The following is a 22463-nucleotide window of genomic DNA, read 5'->3' on the forward strand; positions in this document are numbered from 1 at the left end:
TTATGCCGTTTGTTTTTATACCCGCTTTGTAGTTTTTTGTTTTGTTTTGTTTTCCTTTGTTATTTACCAAAGAAAACTTACACTTGAGCGTTTATTATTGCTTATTTTGCAATTAAAACACAAAATTCACACTCGGTAAGTGGATTTAGCTTACAATGTCTTCGAGCGAATTCGAGCGTTACCTAATTATTTATTTGTGTACCTGTGCTGTTGCATATTTTTAAACTATAAAAACAAGCTATGGAAAGAAGCCACAGAAGACGCATGAATTATGGCTTTTACATGTTGTTCCAGCGTTAAAAAAAAAAAAAATAATTGTAAATAAAAATGCAAGTGCAAATGCATACGCATGTATGTATGTATGCATGTAATACATATGTAAACACATATAATTGTATGTAAATGCATATGAGCCGTATCAATCGTGCTTTCATTAGTTCGCTTAAGTTCTGCTGTGCTTGTTTTTGTTTATTTTGAATTTTAAGCACACAATCAAGTGTATAGTCTTACTTGCAGGCATACAACTGCAAAATCTACATAAATACAACAGCACTACTTGCTTATATACTATATATATACACTTGTATCTGTATGCACATAAATTTATTATTCGTTTCGTTGCTTTGTCTCCACTCCTTACACTTGTTTGTGTACATGTGTATGTATGTTATAGTTGTTGTAATTGTTTTCATTTCAATTAAATCTCGTTTATTATTTGCTGATTCGTTAATATTTTTTTCGAGTTATGAAAACATTGAAAACAACAACAACAACAAAAATAAATAATGTAGTTGACAGTGATAGTTACTAAGGCTAGTTGCTGTGCGTTTGCATCTACTGGTGCTGCTGTCGACGTTGTTGCAACTTTTTCATATAAAAACTCCTATGGAAATCAACAACTCAGTGGCAAGCAAACAAACGACGTGCAAACAGATAATGGTATATAGCGTGCTGTTGAGTGTTGAGCAGTATTCACACATTTGCATAGTTTTATTGAAAAATCAAAATTCCAAAGCAATTAAAAACAGATGTTTCCCCTGTATATAGTATATAGTATAAATACTTATGCAAATACAGGAAAATTTTACATTTTCTTTGTTATCGTTAAAATTGCTGCTTTAATTTATCAAATAAATAGTATGGACTTGAAGCAATGCTACAATAACATTTGAAATCGCTTATCGATTGTAAATATGTCTAAATATATATGTATGTATTGCTTAGGATTTTGTTGTTGTTGAAAAGGCATAAAATATTCAAAAACTAGTTTGGGTGATTGTTGCTGAGATTTTAGTTGTTATTCGAAGATTGATTGAAGACATTGCGATGATGTATGAGATCCGAGCTTAGTAACGGGGTATACGAAAGATTACGAGTATATTTCGGCATCTGTCGGCATCTGTTCCAACAATAGTCGAGTCTAATTTGATTTTTATCCAGCCAAGGATTGTCTACTATGCAACTTTCCTCAAAATGTTTTGGGGAATATTATTTACAAGTACAATAACAACAATAATATATCTAAATATTTGGTCTTCTTTAATTTTTATCCAGCTCAAATCATAAAATAGTTTGGGGAATATGATCTACCAATTCAACAACAACCATAGCAATATTATGTTATCAATATAAACTTGAAAGTACTTCCAATCCGAGTACTGTTCGTCAATATAAACCTAAAATGTGACTCACATTAATCTCGAAATTATATTATGTTACATTGTATTATGTAATTCTGAAAAAGCTTTAATTACTGTTTCTTAACAATTTTCGAATTCTGCAAATCCATAATATTCCATTTGTAAAGCAAAATTGTATGCTTCAAAAACTCGTAACTTTATCTTTACAATTGACAAGGCAGCTCATTTAGAAATACATATACATATACAAATACATTTAATAATATGTATTGATATTCTTGTCTGAAATTATTTTTATTTTTCCGGAAATCACTGTACTTCGCCCTCACTTATCCACCAACACCAACAGCTAGTGTGTTAGCAGCAGCAAGTGCAGTGCTAGTAACAGCTGTTTAACATGCGAATACGTCATTGCATTTGTTTACAAGCATATCTCAATACATACATACATTCCTACATACATGCATATAACATTCACACTGAAATATAAAAACATGTCTGTTTGTATGCATGTGCTCTATACGCGCTATACAAATTGTGAGTCGATCTCATTTTTTTTGTAACACAATTTTATAATACAAACGTCTAGTCGTCTGCTGAAATCACAAAATGTTTTTTTTTTGTTTTTATTGTTTTTGTGTTTATAATATGCTTATTTCCATGTAGAATATTGTTTTGTATACATACATATATGCATATAACTACTTCATAATCAATGCGCCATCTAACCTTTACCCCCACTTTTCATACACTACAGGGCCGCTGAAATGCCATTGTGACATTTGTAAGGACACAAATTTCATATGCGAAACGGATGGCTATTGCTTTACATCGGTGGTGAAGGATGAGGACAAAATCATATTTAGTTACAGGTAAATTTTGACGTTTTTCCAACACAAAAACACTTAAAAAATTGAGTATATAGTAAATGAATACTATGAATTTTGAAACAAGAAATTATTATTTATTTTTATATATATATTTTTAATTAAAAAAAATATTTTTTTTTTTATTTTTAAATTTTTTTAAATATTTTTTTATTTTTTAAATCTTACTGATTGGCGTAATCTTTTTATAAATCTTTTTTTTTCTTATATCGTCGCACCTTAATATCTCTTTCGTTTTAATTTTCGGCGCGCTCATGTGCAGATGTCTCAATATGTCTCAGAGTTTTCCGCCTGGTCGTTTCATTTGGTGCAATGACGGCAGACGTGGTGGGCCTACAGCGCGCCCAGCTGCTCCTAGCGGTGGGCATGGCTGTTGTAATGCATACGATTTTTGCAATCGCGACTTGCGTCCCATTATCAAATATTATCCCAACAATTCGCAGCAGGCTTTTGAAGGTGCGCAACTGTGTTGAGAGTCCAAAATAAAATTTGTTTCCAACGTTTTTTACAGTGTGTGAGCGCGAGAGCAGCAGTTTTAGTTGAGGAGTTTATTATAAATAATAGCTATATAGAATGATTACTTAATATTTATAAAAATTTTAGGTTAGGGTTAACACCAAAAATTTTAATTTATTTATTTTTAATTTATTTTTTTTAATGTTGCATTTTTTATAGGTTTTTTTTGAAATAGATCTTGTTTTCGGGGTACATTTTTGTATTTTCTACATCAAATTATACAGTTTTTGAATCAAAAAATAGTTGTATTAGCCGTAAATTTTGAGGCTATGTTTTTGATCTCCTTCAATACAGATTTTTTTTTCGGATTACTTCATGTTATTAAAAGGTAAACAGAAAAATATAAAAAAAAATCTATAAAAAATGTATTTTATTAGTAATTAGTTTTGAGGTTATGTTTTTGAAAATCACCTAAAACGACATTTTTTTTTCGGAAATTACACTCATATGTTAAGAAGTAAACATAAAATCATATATAAATTCATAAAAAAAAGTTTTTAATAATAATATTTTTTTAGGTTATGTTTCTAATTTCGTACAAAACGTAATTTTTTCGAAAATTACTCTCAAATATTAAAGAGTAAACACAAAATCATAAATAAATATGCATTTTAGAAGCTTTGTAGGTTAGTAATATAGAAAAAAGTGATAATATACAATTTTTAAGGTCTAATCATAATCAGGGTCCAACTGCTGCTCGTCACACACTTGAAATATAAATTTTCTAATTGAAATGTTTACAATTTCACTGGCTGCCGCTGCTAATTTTCAATTCATGCCTGTTTTGTGATGTACATTTCAACACCTCCCCACCCACCACCAACAGCAAGCAACATTTGTTATGTCCCGTTTTACGAAAGTTATTTTGCCCGCCCAAGCGCCTACTAATTCTACGCTGCTGCGTTGAGCATCGTTTCTAGTTCTCTAAAAAAAAGTTATTGTTTGAAAACCTTTACTGTTTTTGCGTTCACTCAAATACTAAACCAGCAACTAAATTAATTTGAAAAAATTATTGTTTTATTTTAAAATTTTGCTTTTGTTTAGTTTTTTTTACTGTTTATGAAAAGTTTGAACTAACCTAAAATGCTCACTGCTCGAAATTTTCAAATTTTCTCTACTAAAATTCTAAAAAAAAAATTGAATTGAAATTGTTTTTAAAAAACTCTTTGTTTACTAGCACTAATTTCTTTTTATTTTCGTATAATATTTTACATTTCACAAAAAAAAATACAACAACAATACTGTTAATAATGACAACAAAAACAAAAACTGTGTTGTTGTTTGTATTTTGTACGCTGTTGCACATAGGTGCCTAGAAAAGAAGTATGATCTGCAGCGTGAACCGCTCGAATGCCTGACTAGCCGCGAGAAAAAGAACGTCTATGTAGTTAAATGTTGTAGTGAAGACTTCTGCAATAAAGATGAACTATTGAAATTGAGTTTTGGCACAGGTACGACAAGGCCAAATCACTTATACCACACATTACTAGTACTTAATTACTTACTTACTTACTCTACACTTTATTAGTTAATGCGCTGCTATATATATTTACTACTACTTAACGTTTGTTTTTATCGAAGTATTTAAACTAAAGTAATGCGTATTTTTTTTTTGTAACGGAATGCAAATTATACACTTTTTTATTAAAAATATATTAAACACTTTCATTTACTACACTGTCACTTACCTTGCAACTTATAATTTTTTTTAAATTTTTTTAATTTAGTAATATTATCTATTTTGTGGGGTTCTACTTTAGCAACAGTGGTTTTATTGCTTATTTTATAGTTTTTTGTATTTTTTTTTTTATATTTAAATATTTTTTTTTAATATTTTAAAATTATTTTTGAATATTTTGTTTATTTTTTGCACTGTATTTACAAAGCACACGCGCAGCCACCACATACGTGCACACAAGTACACACACACGCACTTCTGCCACTTATTACCGCTATTTTTATTTAATTTCTACTTTGGAAAATGCTCAATTATATAATTGATTCGAAATCTATCCAAAATCTGGTTTATTTCGCATTTACAGTTACTTTATACTGGCTAGTCCACTTTTTTATTTGCACCCACTATTACTACTACTACTACTACACACACACACAAACACACGCAAAAGCACACTTATGGATACATTTATTTTTATATTTTTTTAAATATTTTTCAGATAATTTTAAAATATTTTTTAAATATTTTTCAAATATCTTTAAATATTTTTCAAATAATTTTTAAAATATATTTATTCAATATTTTTAAATTTTTTTTATAAATATTTTAAATGTTTTTTAATATTTTTGAAATATGTTTTAAAAATATATTTTCTAAGTATTTTTTGAATATTTTTCAAATATTTTTCGAATATTTTTAAAATATTTTTTTAATATTTCGAAAATATTTTTCAAATATTTTTAAAATAATTTTTACATATTTTTTAAAATAATTTTTACATATTTTTTAAATATTTTTGAAATATTTTTAAAATAATTTTTACATATTTTTTAATATTTTTCAAACATTTTAAATATTTTTCAAATATTTTTTAAATATTTTTAAAATTATTTTAACATATTTTTTTAATATTTTCAAACATTTTAAATATTTATTAAAATATTTTTTTTAAATATCTTTGAAATATTTTTAAAATAATTTTTACGTATTTTTCAAATATTTTTCAAACATTTTAAATATTTTTTAAATATTTACTCAAATATTTTTTAATTATCTTTCAAATAATTTTTAAATATTTTTTTAAAAATATTTTTTCAAATATTTTTAAACATTTTTGAAACAATTTTTACATATTTTTTAAATATTTTTTAAATATTTATTCAAATATTTTAAATAATTTTCAAATAATTTTAAATATTTTTCAAATATTCTTTTAAATATTTTTCAAATATTTTTTTAAATATTTTTCAAATAATTTTAAATATTTTTCAAATATTCTTTTAAATATTTTTCAAATATTCTTTTAAATATTTTTCAAATATTTTTTTTAAATATTTTTCAAATAATTTTTAAATATTTTTTGAATATTTTTCAAATATTTTTTATATTTTTTTTGGGGTTTGTGCTAACGGTTTCTTTGTATTATAGACACTTTTAATTATATTATTATTATTTTTTTAACACCTGCTCAAAGACAAATACACAAACACACACTCCACTTTTGTGCGATACACAATTTTTAAAAGAATTCTTCTAATTAATTCTCGCACTGTAGTTTGGCAATGCTAATGCAGTTCTAGCATGTACCGTCATCTCAAATATTCTTACATACAAATACAATATATAACCAATGCATTTATGCAATATGTAAATATGTTATGCCTGCATATTGATCAATACATCAATAGAAAATATTTTTTTAACTTTTACTGCATCCCTTTGTGCTCTACCTCTAATATGGGTTGCATTGGCTATAACCGATTAGCTCTGTGTAGCATTGCTCTTTGCATATATATAACCTATTTAAGTAGTATATATTCATTTATTATAACTGGTTGTGGTTTTAATTATGCGTTACAAACAACAAATGATATCGAATTATAGTTATATATATTTAAAAACAATTTGTAGGCAAATTAGATAAAAATTATTTGTTATACAGATATATTTTTTTGCAGTAATTTTAATTTTATTTAAACAAAGTAAGTACATAAGAGAGTTTTCTTCTAAAAATTTAACTACAAAATATTGTAAAATTTTTCATACATTTTTTCTTTCAAATTTGTTCCTACTTATGTTAACAACGAAACTTAAAAACGAAAACTAATGAAAAACACGGAAAAAAAGCTATTGAGCTTTCATTTAAGCTTATACCTGAGCTTTCACTATTTTGTGAAGTCCATTATTTGACAAAAAAAAAGATAATTTTCTTTTCAAATTTTCTTTATATACATACATATTTCTGTTTCTTTTGAATGAGAAAATACAATTTTTATTTTCTCAAAGCTTAAGCTTCTAAATGAAAATTATGCTCTTATTCGCAAGATATGTATGCAGAAAAAGCTTTCGAGCTTTCACTGAAGCTTTCTCTATGGTATGAGAATTCCATAATTATTTCCAAAAAATTATAAAATGGTTTTCTGTCATCCAGAAACAGTGTGAGGTGCTAAAAATGAAAATTATACATTTTATTCGTTACATACGAATGCAGAAAGCTTTAGTGCTTACAATCGAGCTTTCACTATTGAGTGCGGAATGACTTTTTATATTATAGTTGTAGAGTTAATTGATATTCAAAAGCATATATGAGCTTTCACATGTCTAGGGAATATATATAAAAAAGTTCAGAGCTTTTACTTAAGCTTTCACTTATTTTCTTCTGCTCAGAATGAAAAAAAATCTTGTTTGATAGCCAAATGCTAGCATACGCATGTCTAAAAAATACATATAATTGTAACAAAATTCGGAGCTTTCACTTAAACTTTTATTAAAGCTTTCACTTAAATGATTCTGCTCAGAATTAAAAAAAAGATTAATACAAGTAAAACACATTAATTTATAGTGTGAGTCAATAGAAAGAACTCGTCTTTTTTCTCAAAGCTTTCACCAAACCTACTAATTTAAATGTATTACCTCAAATCTGAAGAATGTGTTAGCTCAAAGCTGCTGATATGCATCATAAAAAACTACTAAAAGTGAGCTTTCACTTGTGCGTTCATGGTCCACTTTCATTTTTAATGATTAATTTAATCTTTGAAAGTGTGGTGTCAGAGTTTTTTGATCTTATTTCTCAAAAGCAGATACTACCTCATTATTCGGTTATCTTATATTTTTAATTAAAGTTTTTCTAATATATGATATCAGTGCTAAAAATAATGGAAAATTACTCGGAATTATTTTCAAAATTTTAATCCTTTTTCAATCACTTTTTTTACAAGAGTTAATATATCTTTCGAACCCCATGCTCTAATCCATGATATCAGTGCTAAAAATAATGTAAAATTACGAGGATTTATTTGCAAAATTTTTCAATTTATTGCTTGGCGTGTGTGTAATGTGTGTGCTCAACTAAAAGTGTTAAAATAAACTAAATGAGCTTTTCTTAATACAGTTCGCATGGAACTTGGATTAATTTACTAAAGTCATATAAACCATATAAGTTCCGTTAAATGCGAAAATGCGAAAATCCTAAAACCCGAACGGCTTGTGCCGTTATCTCTGCAATCTGAAAATGCAAAGTGCAGGCTTGATAATCGGTAAATGCCGTTGTTACAAAGCAACGACAGCCACTTCAGACTATCTAAACGCGATGAGTATTTGAGCTGCTCGCAAGTGTACGCGAGCAACAACAACAATAACAACGGTACGAGAAAGCAAATAACCAGCATGGTCATCGTAAGCAAGAACAACAACAACATTTTAACAACAACAAAAAATGTTACTTTTTTCTCAAATATTTATGTTTTCTATGCGCCCGCAATGCCTTTCAACATTGTTGTAGTAGCTATGTTGTTGTTGTTGTTTTTGATGCGGTTTTTTGTTGTTGTCTTCTGTGCTGTTTTTGCTGTTGTTGCAAGCTGTTGCGGTCAAATCACCCTCGTTTCTCGTTTAGCGCTTGTCGGTTTGCCAGTCAGCCAGCCAGCCACTAGACAGTCCTGGTCTTGGCACTGTGCCTTTGCTGTCTCCAAGGCTGTCGGCGGTCTCGTCTCTATATAAATATATATATACTATTTATGTTACCTGTGTGTTTGTGTAGTAATTGTGGCTGCAAGCGTTGTTGTAGCCATTTTCCTCTACTTGTTCCGTCTCTACTGCGCCAACGCCGTCCATACTCCGTTCTGGTGTACATTGCGTATGCGTAACATTTTCAACATTGGGGTAGGCTTTGTGCTTGCAATACATACATTTCTATTACATATATTGATTTTAATGCCTTCCGCTGTGCGATTGCTTGCACTTTTGTATGGACGGTGTTATTTCTTGTCGCCTTTTACAACATAGTTCTTCGTATTTACATACCGTCATACATACATATATTATTTACCGGCATTTTGTTGTGCGCAAATTGAAATCAACGTTGACGTCAGCGCTTGTATGTATGTATGTAGCAAATGGGAAAGTGAAATGCATAGCAGTGGCGTGCGAACATGCATATGTGTAAGAAGTGCAAGTTAGAATAGCTGTAGTCCTAATAGAAAAGTGGTTAGTGGTGCTCCAATACTCATTCCAAAGCAACCACTTGCTTACTTTTGCTGCTGCAGTAGTTGTTGTTGCTGTAATAAATTTTTTGATTTTTAGTTTAGATATTTTTTATTATTTTTTATGCTATAATACGCGCCCTAAAGTACCTACATATTTCCCATCAACGACCTACCCATTTATGCTGGCTTAACCCACTAAATACGAAAATAATCAAACAGCAACATTTAGCGTTACTCAAAAATAAAAATAAAATTATTGAAAAAAATAAAAATAATAATTTAAAAAATTGCACGTTTATATTAATTTTGAAACTGCCACCTTTGCACACATGTACACTTGCCTCACCGCCCACGCCCACATTGCAACGTTAATAATGCTATTACCAACGCCTATGGATGCCTTACGTCAATGGCCTGCAACTACCAACGCCAATCACCAACCACCCTGATCACCCTGTAAAACACCAACACCACTACCATCACTGCTATTAACCAAAAAAAAAAAAAAAAAACACGCGCTGCTGCCCGCAAATATACACTGTATGCTTTAGATGTATGGGCTCTGAGAACAATCTACCGCCTAATGATCCAGCGTGGTGTCATGAGATTGCCCCCACATACGCGACACAGTGTTGCCAGCATGATTTTTGCAATACGGAGCGCAATTTCACCGTTATTCTGCCGTCTGCAGGTGAGCGTGCAAACAACATATCACAGAGTATATAGCAACGTTTGCGTATCATACAACAGTAAACATCAGTGTAATTCAGGCAATTTTGTGACGTGAAAAATATTTTCATCAATACTTACATATATGCTACACATTCCACATTAAATGCGTATATCCATAATATAGTTCCAAATTTCTCATCCATGTGTATGTATGTTTTTGCGTATTTGAGTAATTGGCATTAGATTAAATCATAAAAATCATCGAAAATTTAGTTGGAAATTTTTTTAGTAAATACATACATACATATAATATACTATTCGTTAAGGTCAAACATACACTTTGTCCATCATTTATGTAACTACGTCCATATTTCAGCAACCCTGTATCCTTTGTTTAGTCGCATACATATACACTACAAATCACAAATCACTTCCAATGACACATACAAACCTCTACAAATGAAATTAAAAGTTCATTTTGTGGCCGAAAAACTGCATAGTTTTAAACAAAGTGAATGTGAAAACAATCTTGCATACTTCGTTTTTCATACGTGCAACGCGTCGTTGTGGTCCTCGTCCCATGTGTTCGCTTGGTGTTTCGTCGGCGTAAATTGTTTTTTGTAATCCTGTACTACTCGGAATCATCATATCAACATACCATTATCATCCATTCTTGACTAGCCTCATATTTGTCAGCGTTGTTATTACACAATTTTACGTAATTTACTTCCAACATACCTTCTAAGCTGGTATACTGTCTATCTGAGTGTTTTAAATCACATGTCTTTCTACTTTTTTGGTTATTTAAGTGGATTTCAAATTTATTATTTTGGTTCAGAGTCACTGAAGAGCTTTAATTTTCAATAAAAAACGATATATTGTGAAAGCTACGGTGGAAGCTTAAACACTACATTTAAATATACTGAGTTAACAAAGTTGTTTCGAAAAGAAACAGTTGATGTTTGTGTATGCGAGACATGACATACCGTTTCGTTGCCTAAGTAATGAAAGTTGTGCCTAATGAGCTTTCAGTTGTGCTTTTACAAGTTTCGATGTTTGGTTATTGTTATTTTTTTTTTGCATTTTTTTGTGTCGTTTATTTCATACTACATATATTTTAAGATTTATTTATTTTATCTTTGTGTTACTATCATACCAATTGGTTTATCCTTGGTAGTTTATTGGTCAACTAGATATGTAAATGGTATTATATATTTTCAAAACTGATGTGTAATATTTCGTTTAAATTTTTAAGCTCACTCCGAGCTTTCACTTTTATGTGAAAGCTTAGAAATTTGCAAAAGCGTAAATGAGAGCTTTTTTCGGATTTTATTTGTATACAAAACAGTGAGTAAAAAATATAACGTGTTGTGAGCTTTCATTTAGTCCAAAGCTTTGGAAATTATGGGAAGCTTAAATTTCAGCTTGGAGAGCTTTCAAGTAGTTGAAAGCTCAATGAATTATAATAAAACTAAAGTTTAATGGTTGTGAGCTTTCATTTATTTGGAAGCAGGATATTTTTCAAAAATATGAAAGTGAAACTTTGTGTGCTTTCACTTAGTTGAAAGCTTATGGAATTATAAAAAACCGTAAAAGCTGAACCGTGGAATCTGGACATTTTTTTAATAATATTATAAAGTATAGTATAAATTTTGAAAGCTTTCACTTATTTGAAAGCTTAAGAAATTATAGAAAAACTAAATAGATTTTATTAAATTACGAAACATTGAAGAAAAAAGGTTATCAGCTTGCTTGCTTTACCTTGCGATAATTGTCTACAATCCCAGTCTGCCATCAACACATTACAATGTGTCATTCATCAGGTGGTCAAACGTTAAGTCATACCATAATTTGCTTGAAATGTATGGTCAATTTCACTTTCAACACAATATCGACATTGTTCTTGACTGCCAACACGCCACTTTTTTGTTCATCCTCGTCATGCAGTATAACTTGAGTCATCGTTTGACTACCACACCATTTTGTTCCTTACATAATATTAATTATCATTTAGGGTGATTTCCGTCTAGCTGTTTTTTTTTCGTATTTATAATTTTCTATTATTTGCTGTCAGGCGTCATTCTTGTCCTTTGTATTTCCTTCTCGTACCAGTTTATTGTTGTATAATTTTCGTTGGTTTATTATATTCGCCGTTTCTCACGCTCAAATCGTCATATTTGTGGTCTAATTTATGCATAAAAAAGGGGAAAACAAAGTGTATAACGGTTTGATGTGGTACATGGCGTCAGATATTCAAAGGATTTGAAACCTTAATTGTGTATACTCACGCATACAAAAACTTCATACTTTCCTTTCTACATTTCTCCAATTCTACCTTTTATTATCAGCTTATTTGTTTTCATGCATTTGCATGACTATTTCACCAAATAAATTTAGTTTTCCCCTTAAATTCTCAAACTCTCCTAAAAATATTTCTCAAATACTTCATACTTTTTCATTGTTTCCTTTCTTCTCCATTGCCTTATTCCTTTTTCTTCGTGTTTAGTTCCATATTTTTGTAATTTGTGTTATTTCAATACATACAAATCATGTTGAGTTGTTTGTTTCTTTTATTTGATATTTGGTGTTACATCGTTGCCTTATTTGTTATTTATATTTGTGTTACTATATTTCCCATTTATTGATTTAGTTCACTGATGATATTTTTAATGATTAAGCACTTTTTGGAGTCGTATTACTCTAGTTTATGTAATATATACTTCGAAATAGTTGTAAAAGAAAGTTATATGAAAATTATTTTGATATGGTTTCTTAAATGGTAAAGGTCATCTAAAAGCACGATTATTGTATTATGAGTTCATGCTTTTTGACTCGGCCTTTAGACCCCGGGTTTTCTAATTGATGGATGAATGTTTCTAAAGTCTCAGATGTTTCGTCTCTTTAGTACAAATTGTATTCCAAAACATCTTTGTCATATGTGGTTTTTAAGAAGAGATCTTGGATCAGACTTTCTGTTGATAGAATAAATATATTCTTTCATTGTAGTCACCAGTAATTCCTCTAACATAATGATGTTTTTATTACATGCTCTTTCTGTCTTTTAATGTTCGTGATTATAGGTCTAAAAATCAATCCTATATACAGTAGGGGACAGTGAAATCCGGACAACTAAAAAATCATAGTTATTTCATATTATTTTAGTCAAATGTTTAAACTTTTTACTTTAAAACAATAATATATGTAGAATAATTGAGTATTAAGTGTAAACAAAGTCAGTGTTGTTGATTGCACTTATTCTTCCATTTATTTTAATTCATTTTAGATATTTTATCATTTTGGTAGCTAACAATATAAACAGTGTTATCTTTTTTGTTCTTTACACTAAAGAAATATTTTTTTAGTATTATTTAAAGGGAACATTAATTGATACAAAAACATTATAATTAGTATTTTGTCGAACCTCCTTTGATTTTTATAACGGATTTTATCCGCTCTTCCATTGAATTTATCAGATTTTGTAATGTTCCTGCTGCGATACCGTTATACCACATATCTTAGAGAATTCTATGCAATTTTTCTATCGTTTTTGGTCTCTTCTGTGATATCTGAGTTTTCATTATAAACCAAAAGTTCTCAAGTTGATTGAAATCCGGACTATTACCTGAACACTATAAAGTCGAAACCCCGATTTTTGATAAATAATTCTTCACATGAAAGAAAAATGAAAGGACAATTATAAAATTTGTAATTGAAATAATAGCAATAACCTCTAGATGTACAAAAAAATTCATACTTACAATTTTGGCACACTGGCATGGCGCAGAGTCATCCTGAAAAATAATAGGACATCCGCTTATGAAAAATGGTCCTCTATTGAGGGCAGTAAATTCGTCTCAAGTATCTCTTGGTACTTAAACCCGATGACGGTTCCATCTATTAGGACTAGTTGTGGAAGGCTATGCTAAAAAAAGCATCCCCAGACCATTCGGCTGCCTCCCTGCTTAACGATTCATTGAAGACATTCGTCCTTGAACCAGTCACAAGTTCTCCGCCTTATGTACGACATGCCGTCGCTACAAGAAGGGTTAAATTTTGATTCATCCGAGAAGATAACATTTCGCCAATGAAAATGACTCCAATTTTCATGATCTTTTGCCCATCGTATACGGTTTTGATGCATTTTTGAGGTCCAAAGTCGTTTTTTGGCGGACCGAAGAGCGTTCAAATCAACATCTTGAAGCCTTCAACGATCGGTTCTTGCGCAAATTTCTGTACCGACATCTTGAAATAACTTCACTTTAACATCCTCAGCAGTTTTGAAGCGATTCCTCAAACAAATACGTCCCATCACTCGATTTTCCTTTGAATTTGTCTTCATCCTTGCTCCAGAGTCAGTTTTTTTCTTAAGAGACCTGGTTCTATCGATTTTTTTTAAGGAATTCTCCGACGGAGGACTTACTGAAGCCAACTCTATCACTTATTTCACGAATTGTCAGTTTTTATTTATCCAAAATCAAAATATTACTTTTTTGCATTTCGGACATTTTTTTTTGAAATTCGGCATATTTAATTTTTAGCGAAGCACAAGCACAAAATAAATTATTAAACTCTTAAAAAATAAACTAAAAGTTGCTTTAAAACGTGTACCGAACACGTATTTATATGATAGAATAAGCCTTTCGGCAGTAAAATACACTGTTCGGTCACAATCGCCCGTTAAATACAAATAAAATGGTTGTCGGGATTTCACTGTCCGCTACTGTATATAGTATTTCAGTATTGGAAGTTTAGATTCCGAAAATATAACCTTTTAAAGTCTAAATTGACATTTCAATATATGTAGAAATCTTTATTTTTGTAAAATGTTAAATTTGTGTTCCAAAAAAGTTCAAGATCGACAACTCAAGACCAAGCTTTGTGCTGGAATGAAATTATTTCCGGAAAGTATCTATTTTAAAACCAACAATGCGTCTATTAACAGAGACACATTTGCATAATTCGAGCATAGTTCAGCTGAACTAAGCAACAGTAAAAGCATGTGCGAATCTTATATGCGATAAGAATGCCGAAAAAGGTACAGTCTGCTGGTGAAGTTTCTAATCTCCGTCTAAAATCCGCAATAAATGACATAAATTCGTGATTTCATGATTAAGATCTGTGGAGATTAGTAAATGAGATGAAATCAAAAGTCAAACACAGCTGTCGGAACTGTTTACAAATAATTTGTTTATTCATTATAGGTTTTGTTATTGCATTGGAACTTACAAAGAAAACGTGTCGACAAATATTATCAGGTGTTTTTAGTAATGTTTTTCTTCGAATGGTTATTGTAATAAATGCTTGATAGTGTAATAAGTGTGAAAAAAAATTTATTTTTTTTTTCATTTTTTTTTTCATTTTTTTTTTTCAATTTTTATATTATTTTTATTCCCCCACTAAATGCATTTAATATAATAATCTAATGCAGCTATTCAAAGTTTTCCGCGCTCTTTATTTCTATATTTATATTGTTTGTTTGTTTTGTGTGGCCGGGTTTAATGCTCATCGTCTGGTGATTAGCGTCACTAAAGTGTCACTTGTCTAGTTTAAAAAAAATTCTAAATCAATAACAATTTGTAAATAAATAAATATTTCTCTCACACACACACACGCGTACTCAAAATAGTTGTCTTTCAGCAATTTATATTTATTTATATAGAGTTTCGAAATAACTTCGCCTCAAACTCTTAGTAAAAATTCTTAGTTGCTTAATCTGCCTCGTTGAGACGACTGTACCAACACCACTATCAACAAATTCACTACACTCACAAGCTCCAGTATACTGTCTTCTTGTTTTTGTTTTTGTTTTTGTTCTTCTCTACTATAATAGTACTATTTTTGAAGTGATAAGTGTTCGAGTATACATACATACATGTAAACGCACTGCAGTTTTGTTATTTGTGACGTCCAAGTGGCGGTTGATAACAATGAAAGTCCCCCTAAGGCTGATCGGGCGCTTATCAGTAGTGCCAATTGTTGGGCGTGTTGTGAAGAATTCATAATAATATTTTTGCTTTAAATATTATTTGTTGTTGCGTTTTTTTTGTAGTTTTCTTTTCTGCAATCTGAGTGGCCATTATAAAATAGTTTTATAATTTATTCGCACTGTTGTGTGCGTTTAAATGTTGTGATAAGTAAGTGTGTGTTTGTTTTTGTTCTTTTTTTGTTGTTTCGTGGAAAACTAGAGGATTTCTTTGTTTAAATATGATTATGCGATTTTATTGTATTTATTTAGATTTTTTGTTATTTTTTAATTTATTAAAGTTTGGTAAGCTTTCAATTATGCATTTTATAAGCGATTTTATGGCTAATAACGATAATAAAATTGTTGTGTTTTTTTCTAATTTGATATATTTTTAGTAATTTGTTAAAGTGGCGTAAGTCCATTTGAGTTAAAGTAATTATTTTGAGTTTAAGCTAAGATATACGCATAACCTTTAACTATATTTGATCGTTTTCTCAGATTCTGGGTATCCTAAATTTGTTTTTAAGTTAAAATAATTTTTGAGACTCGCCTAATTTATTCAAAAAACTCCAATTGTCAATTTTCACTTAAATTGACTTAAGTTATTTTAGTATAGTACTTCAAATATACTTTTCTTTTAATTTTCATATATTACTGGGGTTCTAATTTACGTGTTTTATAAGCGGTTTTATTGTTAATAACAGTAATAAATATTATGATAAATATCTACATTTTTTTATTCTTAGTAATTTGTTAAAGTGACATAACTCCATTTAAGTTGACGTGTTTATTTTTGATTTAAGTAAAGATATACGCACAAGTTTTAACAATATATTATTTGTTATTTGAATTTATAATAATGGAAAACTGTATTAAAGTCAAAAAAAGCCGCTTAGAGACTCGAATAATTTGTCCAAAAATACCTACTTGTCTTGAAACTGATAAGACTCGATTATATCGACTTAAGCTATTTTAATAATTTACCGCTGATACTCTTTTTAGTTTTCAAAGCTTTAAATTGTGCTTTTTTATGGCTAATAACAGTTAAAAATTATTATAAATATTTTAAAATCAGCAATTTTTGGAAATTTGATAAAGCAGCATAAGGGAGTTTAAGCTTTTAAGCTTTAGCAGAAATATTAGCATACGTTTCAGTTATATTTTAGCGTTATTTGAATTATTGAGACACTTTAACTGTACTTTATGTTAAGAAACAGCTTTAAGATTCAAATAATTTATTCAAAAAACCTTAATTGTCAGCTGTAAATTAAGTTGCTTAAGCTGTTTCAATATTCTATTGGTGATACTCTTCTTCTTCTTTCAAAGCTTTAAATTGTGCTTTTTTATGGCTAATAACAGTAAACAAATAACTGTCAATATTTTGAATGCATTTATTTTCGGAAATTTCTTAAAGCAGCTTAAGTCGATTTAAGCCAAAATGATTATTTTGAGGTTAAGAAGAGATATTATCGTATGATTTAACTAGATTTTACCGTTATTAAAAATTCTAAGCATCGAAGACATTATATAGATAAAACACAACTTCGAGACTCGCACTAACTTCTTCAAGAATATCAAATTATCAGCATTAATTTAATTAAACTTAAGCTCCTTTATCAGATTACAATAGACATGCTCCTTTTCATAAGATTTAACTATATTTTATGGTTACTGGAAGCCAGTTGGCATCTAATTGGAAACACCACTTCGAGACTCGAAGTAATTTATTCAATAAATCTAAATTGTCAACTTTCACTTAAGTCGACTTATGCTATTTTGACATAATACTGATTATATATACTACATACTGCTAATATTATTTGGCTGGACTAGATTTTTAGGTTAGGTAGAAAAATTTTAAATTTATTCTAATTTTTAGTTTTATTAATTAATTTTCTGAAACAAAATTCTCCGCTGAGTCTGAGTTCCTAACCTCAAATATGTTTTCTTGCCTCCATGTATACTCCAGGGTATTACATAGATATATATATATATTTTTTTTTAATTTTTGAGCTCTTCAACATTTTTGCTCGTTTGCTAAATCCCATACAAGCAAACACGCATTAATTGATTCCACCTGGACTTATTTGGCTTCATCGCTGCAACTTCATTGCATTACTAGGGTGTGTGATGTTGACGCGCCCACCCACCCACTATTAATTATATAGTATGTGCGCGCCTTTATTTACTTCCAACTCTTCGCTGCGACTTTTCATTTCTTCTTCATTCATTCATTCATGCAACGTTTCATTCAGATAACGACGACGACGACGGATAGGTCGGTCGTGTAGTACCGCATACATACACACAACCAACTATATGCTGCACTAGCTGTGCGTCACTGTGAGCCACCCAACCAAACGCCCACAACAAGTGTTTCAGTGTGTATGGATGTGTGTATGAGTCGCTTTAGTGCATTGCGCTCAGCTGTTTCTGTTTCTGTTTCTTTAGAAATCGCACTGGCGCCTTTTCAATTTGTATGCAATCTCTGGTTTGTTGTTGTTGTTTGTTAAGCGTGTGTGTGTTTGTTGTTGCATTTCTCGCCTTTTTAAAGTTCTAATGAACTTTGCTTTGCGCCTATGAGTTATGCATTTCTTTGGTGCCTGGTGTGTAGCAACAACCACTCTACACTTTGGCTACAAACACTCTTGCTGCATACCTTCAGCAGACAGACAGACAGTTCGTCAGCATTTTTATACGCCACCGCTTAGCAGGCAGGCACAAGCGTCGACAGCACGGCTTGACGGATAAAGAAGTCAGACATGGCTTTATTTAATGAAGAGCAAAGAAAAATATATGCATGTTGTTGTTGTAATGCAACGTCTATGTTGTCGGCTTAAAAGCATGAATCGTCATGTCGCCATTACTGTTTTTGTCTTGCTGTCGTTGTTGTTGAACAACTTCAGCAAGTGGAGCAGACATCTTTGGCGCGCTAGGCCTACTCAAGTGTTGTTGTCGCAGGCGTCGGCAACCCCTTTATTTACAAATCTTTTTTCTACTCTTTGTTTTTTAGAACCGTCTACAAGGCTGTCTGGAGCGCAAGCGTCAATGAGACAGCTCGTGTGGGTGGTAAGCCGAGGGGGTCAACCATTGCATTTGCTCATACCACTGGGGGTCGTCGTCGTCGCCATCGTCTGGCTGTTTTGGAAACAATAAAAGTGTCAACCACCATGCGCACTCATTCTCCCCTCGTCGCCGCAACTGCATACCACCTGTGTGTGTGTGTGTGTATGTCTTAATTACTTGCCCTCAAGCAGGCACTCCTCGAAAGATGCTTATCCGCATGTGTACCTGTCTGTTTGTAACGTCTCATATTTCGTTTTTTACTTACGTTGCCCTGGTGCGTCATTCCGTTACCTCGATTTGTATATATATACATATATCCACATGATTGTTATTATTTTTAAACTTTTGCATTCCTTAGGCCAAAATGCGCACACCGTTTGGCTGCAAAAAAAAAAAAATAAAAAAAAAAAATACCAAGTGGCCAAGTTCAAAGTCATTGTACGTTCAATCAAAATGTCATCCTATTATTCAGATTTCATATTTTTTTCGATTTTTGTTTTTCACATTCCTCTCGCTGTGATTCATAATACACAGCCTGTGGTGCTGATCTGCCGGATTGTGGTATGTTCATCTCTGCCATTTTGTTGACTACTGTTATTTTAACTACCATCACTCAAACCTTTGACGTAAGTAACTTGCGTTAAACGGTTTGCACTCGACAACATTCGCACTAAGGGCAATGACTGCAGGTAACAAAATTCCTGGCAACTGATAATTAAGTTAAGGCTGTTTATATGCGGATTATCAATAATAGCACACATAGCTAAGTATAAAGTTCAACTTTTGTGCCTAAGTTTGCTGTTCTTGTTTTGGAAAGAACTGAAGAAGTCTTCAATTATGTTAAATGTCTTCAAAACTGTTTAACTTTTAGCACTCTATCTCATTTTTTAAATGAAAAGTTACAAAAAACTGCTTTTGAGACCTCCTTTTTCGAAGTTCTCATTATTTCTTACCTTTCCTGGTTTAACCATGATTATGAGGACTTCTCTGATACACTGCTTGTGGTCTAGACTAAAATAGCATACTTTTTGGGAATCGTTATTTTTTAAACGAAAAAATTGACATTTTTGGAAATCTCATATCGAATCTACTATTTAATCTACGATCCTGTAAAACGCAAACCTTATTTCTGCAACTCAAAACAATACATTCAACTCTTAAATTGTCCTCACAAACAACATTCTATGAAAATATCTATTCTGATCAACTTATTTTTCATCACTCAACAACCATCTGCTTAGAAAGCCTTTAATTTCGATTAATAACTTAAACTAATTTTTCTTCAGAAGTCATTATTTGTGATCTTGGTAATCTTATTTTTGATATCTTAATTATATCATATTTTTTAAGACAGAATACCTTGAGGTTGTTAGAAATTTGTGTCAATTTTAATCTTAATTCAAGATCTCTTAGAGACTATTTAAGCATCTGAATAGTCAAGTTAAAGCACATATATTTTGGAATATATGGAAAATTCTAAGCCATTAGAATTTGGGACCTGATTAAAAAAGGCTTTACTAAAGAAATCAAAGCTAGGGACTTGTACTGATTGAGCTGTTGACCAAAAAGAAAGTCTTTTAATTACATAAGACGTAGGTGCAGTGATATACAGCCCGGAATTTAAAAAACCATTCCAATTGCCGAAACATTTCAAACAGAGGTCTTTGCTATTGGGAAAGCAGCAGAGTTAGCCTTCGACGCACAAACCCAATACTCTAAAGTTCGAATATCGGCCAAAAGTGTTTTGAACAGCAGAGCAGCAGTGGAGAGTGTCGTCAGGAATATGTCAGGCCATAACGGGATTGCCCAGAGTGATGTCGACACTGTCTGTATGAAGACACTGTCTTGTACGTTTGCCCTGCGTTAGCGAGACAGCGTTTCAGGTGTTTAGTGGCCCTACTATTCGATAAGTTAGAGGAGATATCATTATTGAAGCCTCGTATTAAAATGAAAAAAAAAAACGATGACGATTACTCAGGGAATACGTGAAGGCACTCCATTCTGGTATCGCTATGCGTGACCTGTAGGCCTATCAGACCAACCTAACTTAATTTCATAAGATAGCGTTGAATTTGGTCCCGACTTTCTACTTTTAAAAAGAGAATTAGGCAACCAAGGATATAATTTTTTTGATTTCGAAAATTATAATAATTTCATGATGAAATTGTTTTAGTTATTTTCTTCAAATATATTCGATCGTTTTTATTGTAGACACTTACACGTCAATATATCTGTGTTTTGAACTTAGGGGTCTGGAATGTTTTGGTTCACGCATATTGATCACTTGAGATATTTGTTTCATCAACTAGCCAACTCTCTACAACCTTAACTTTCTTATGTCATATAGGAGATCCTAATAATTATGTCAGCTAGATGTTCTTTTCCATGTTTCAAAGAGAGGTAAGATCGCTATTTAGAATATATATTGATATTTGAATAGGATACGAACTTTCTATATTATTTACCATGTTTAAAATATATTTCAATCACTTACTATATTTGAAGAAAACATTTTGTCATTATGATTTGAAAAGTGATTAATGATTTGTTCAAATAAAGAGCTTATCGAAGGTATCTATATTTTTTGTGATCTACAAAATCTATGATTTCAAGATAATAACCTGGAATTTCGATACCACATTGCTTATAAAGTTAGAGGCTTTCCACAATATAAAGCAATAAAAAAAGGTGGCAAGACAAGATCCTACATTTCGAACTTAAAAAAACAGGTTCCATTTCTCTCACATGCTTTCACCCTTCAATAAATCAGTGTTAGATTAAAATTTTGGTGGAACAATAAATTGGCATATGATTTGTAGTTGGGATCATATATTTATGTTTTCAAGAACTATCGTTCATTTCGATTATAGAATCACTTCAATCGCTCAAAAACTAAATAGTCTTCGATCTCCTTGAATATTTTTCTTATGGAAGCTGGTAGGCTATCGAAAAGACGAATATGAAATCTATCCATCACATATCGAATTCTTGACTCCAATGTTCTAGATTTATCATTGATCATTATTTTGTCGCAACCAAAATACGCATGTGCTTCTGTATTTAGTTATATTACAGTATCCTCAATGAGATACAACCATTTTGCGATTGAAAGTAACCACGATCATGGCAGAGTGGAACTGAGAGTGTGAAAGAGAGAGAGGGTGAATGAAGGACAATACTTAAATAACTAGCTGAAGAAACTTATATTCTGATAACTATAGGTACATATAGTACATATAACTCAAAATTTTCTAAACTAGCCTTTATAATAATTTTATTGGCTCAAACTTATTAATGCTAACAGCACGGTTTTTATTGATAACGGTAAACTATATAGAAAGTTGAATTTTTGACGCTCCTCAAGGTAAACAATGGTATGTAAATTGGCATATATTAAAGGAAGCTACGTATTTTAGACAAAAAAAGGTAAAACATAGTATTTTATAATGATTTCTGCACGATTGCACTTTTTGTTGAAACGCATACTGTATATTATGTAACCGTTTTATATGTAAATAATCACGTGCACCCAATCGCATGCATTTTATTCTTATTATT

At 30.8% G+C, this 22463-nt stretch overlaps 1 protein-coding gene across 5 annotated transcripts in view; it reads left to right on the forward strand.

Annotated features, from left to right (window-relative positions):
- LOC105214956 (TGF-beta receptor type-1) overlaps nucleotides 1-22463 on the forward strand; it is a 29659-nt gene that overhangs the window by 2669 nt on the left and 4527 nt on the right. For 3 of the 5 annotated variants that reach the window (XM_054234371.1, XM_054234372.1, XM_054234375.1), the window contains exons 3-4: nucleotides 2398-2512; nucleotides 2790-2983. In XM_054234371.1, coding sequence (XP_054090346.1) covers nucleotides 2398-2512; nucleotides 2790-2983 — 309 coding nt within the window. Of the gene's footprint in view, nucleotides 1-2397; nucleotides 2513-2789; nucleotides 2984-4351; nucleotides 4495-9753; nucleotides 9894-22463 lie in introns of all 5 variants that reach the window. The other 2 variants (XM_054234373.1, XM_054234374.1) reach the window with 2 other exon arrangements.

This window comes from Zeugodacus cucurbitae, chromosome 6 (assembly GCF_028554725.1).
Source record: "Zeugodacus cucurbitae isolate PBARC_wt_2022May chromosome 6, idZeuCucr1.2, whole genome shotgun sequence".
Taxonomy (NCBI): domain Eukaryota; kingdom Metazoa; phylum Arthropoda; class Insecta; order Diptera; family Tephritidae; genus Zeugodacus; species Zeugodacus cucurbitae.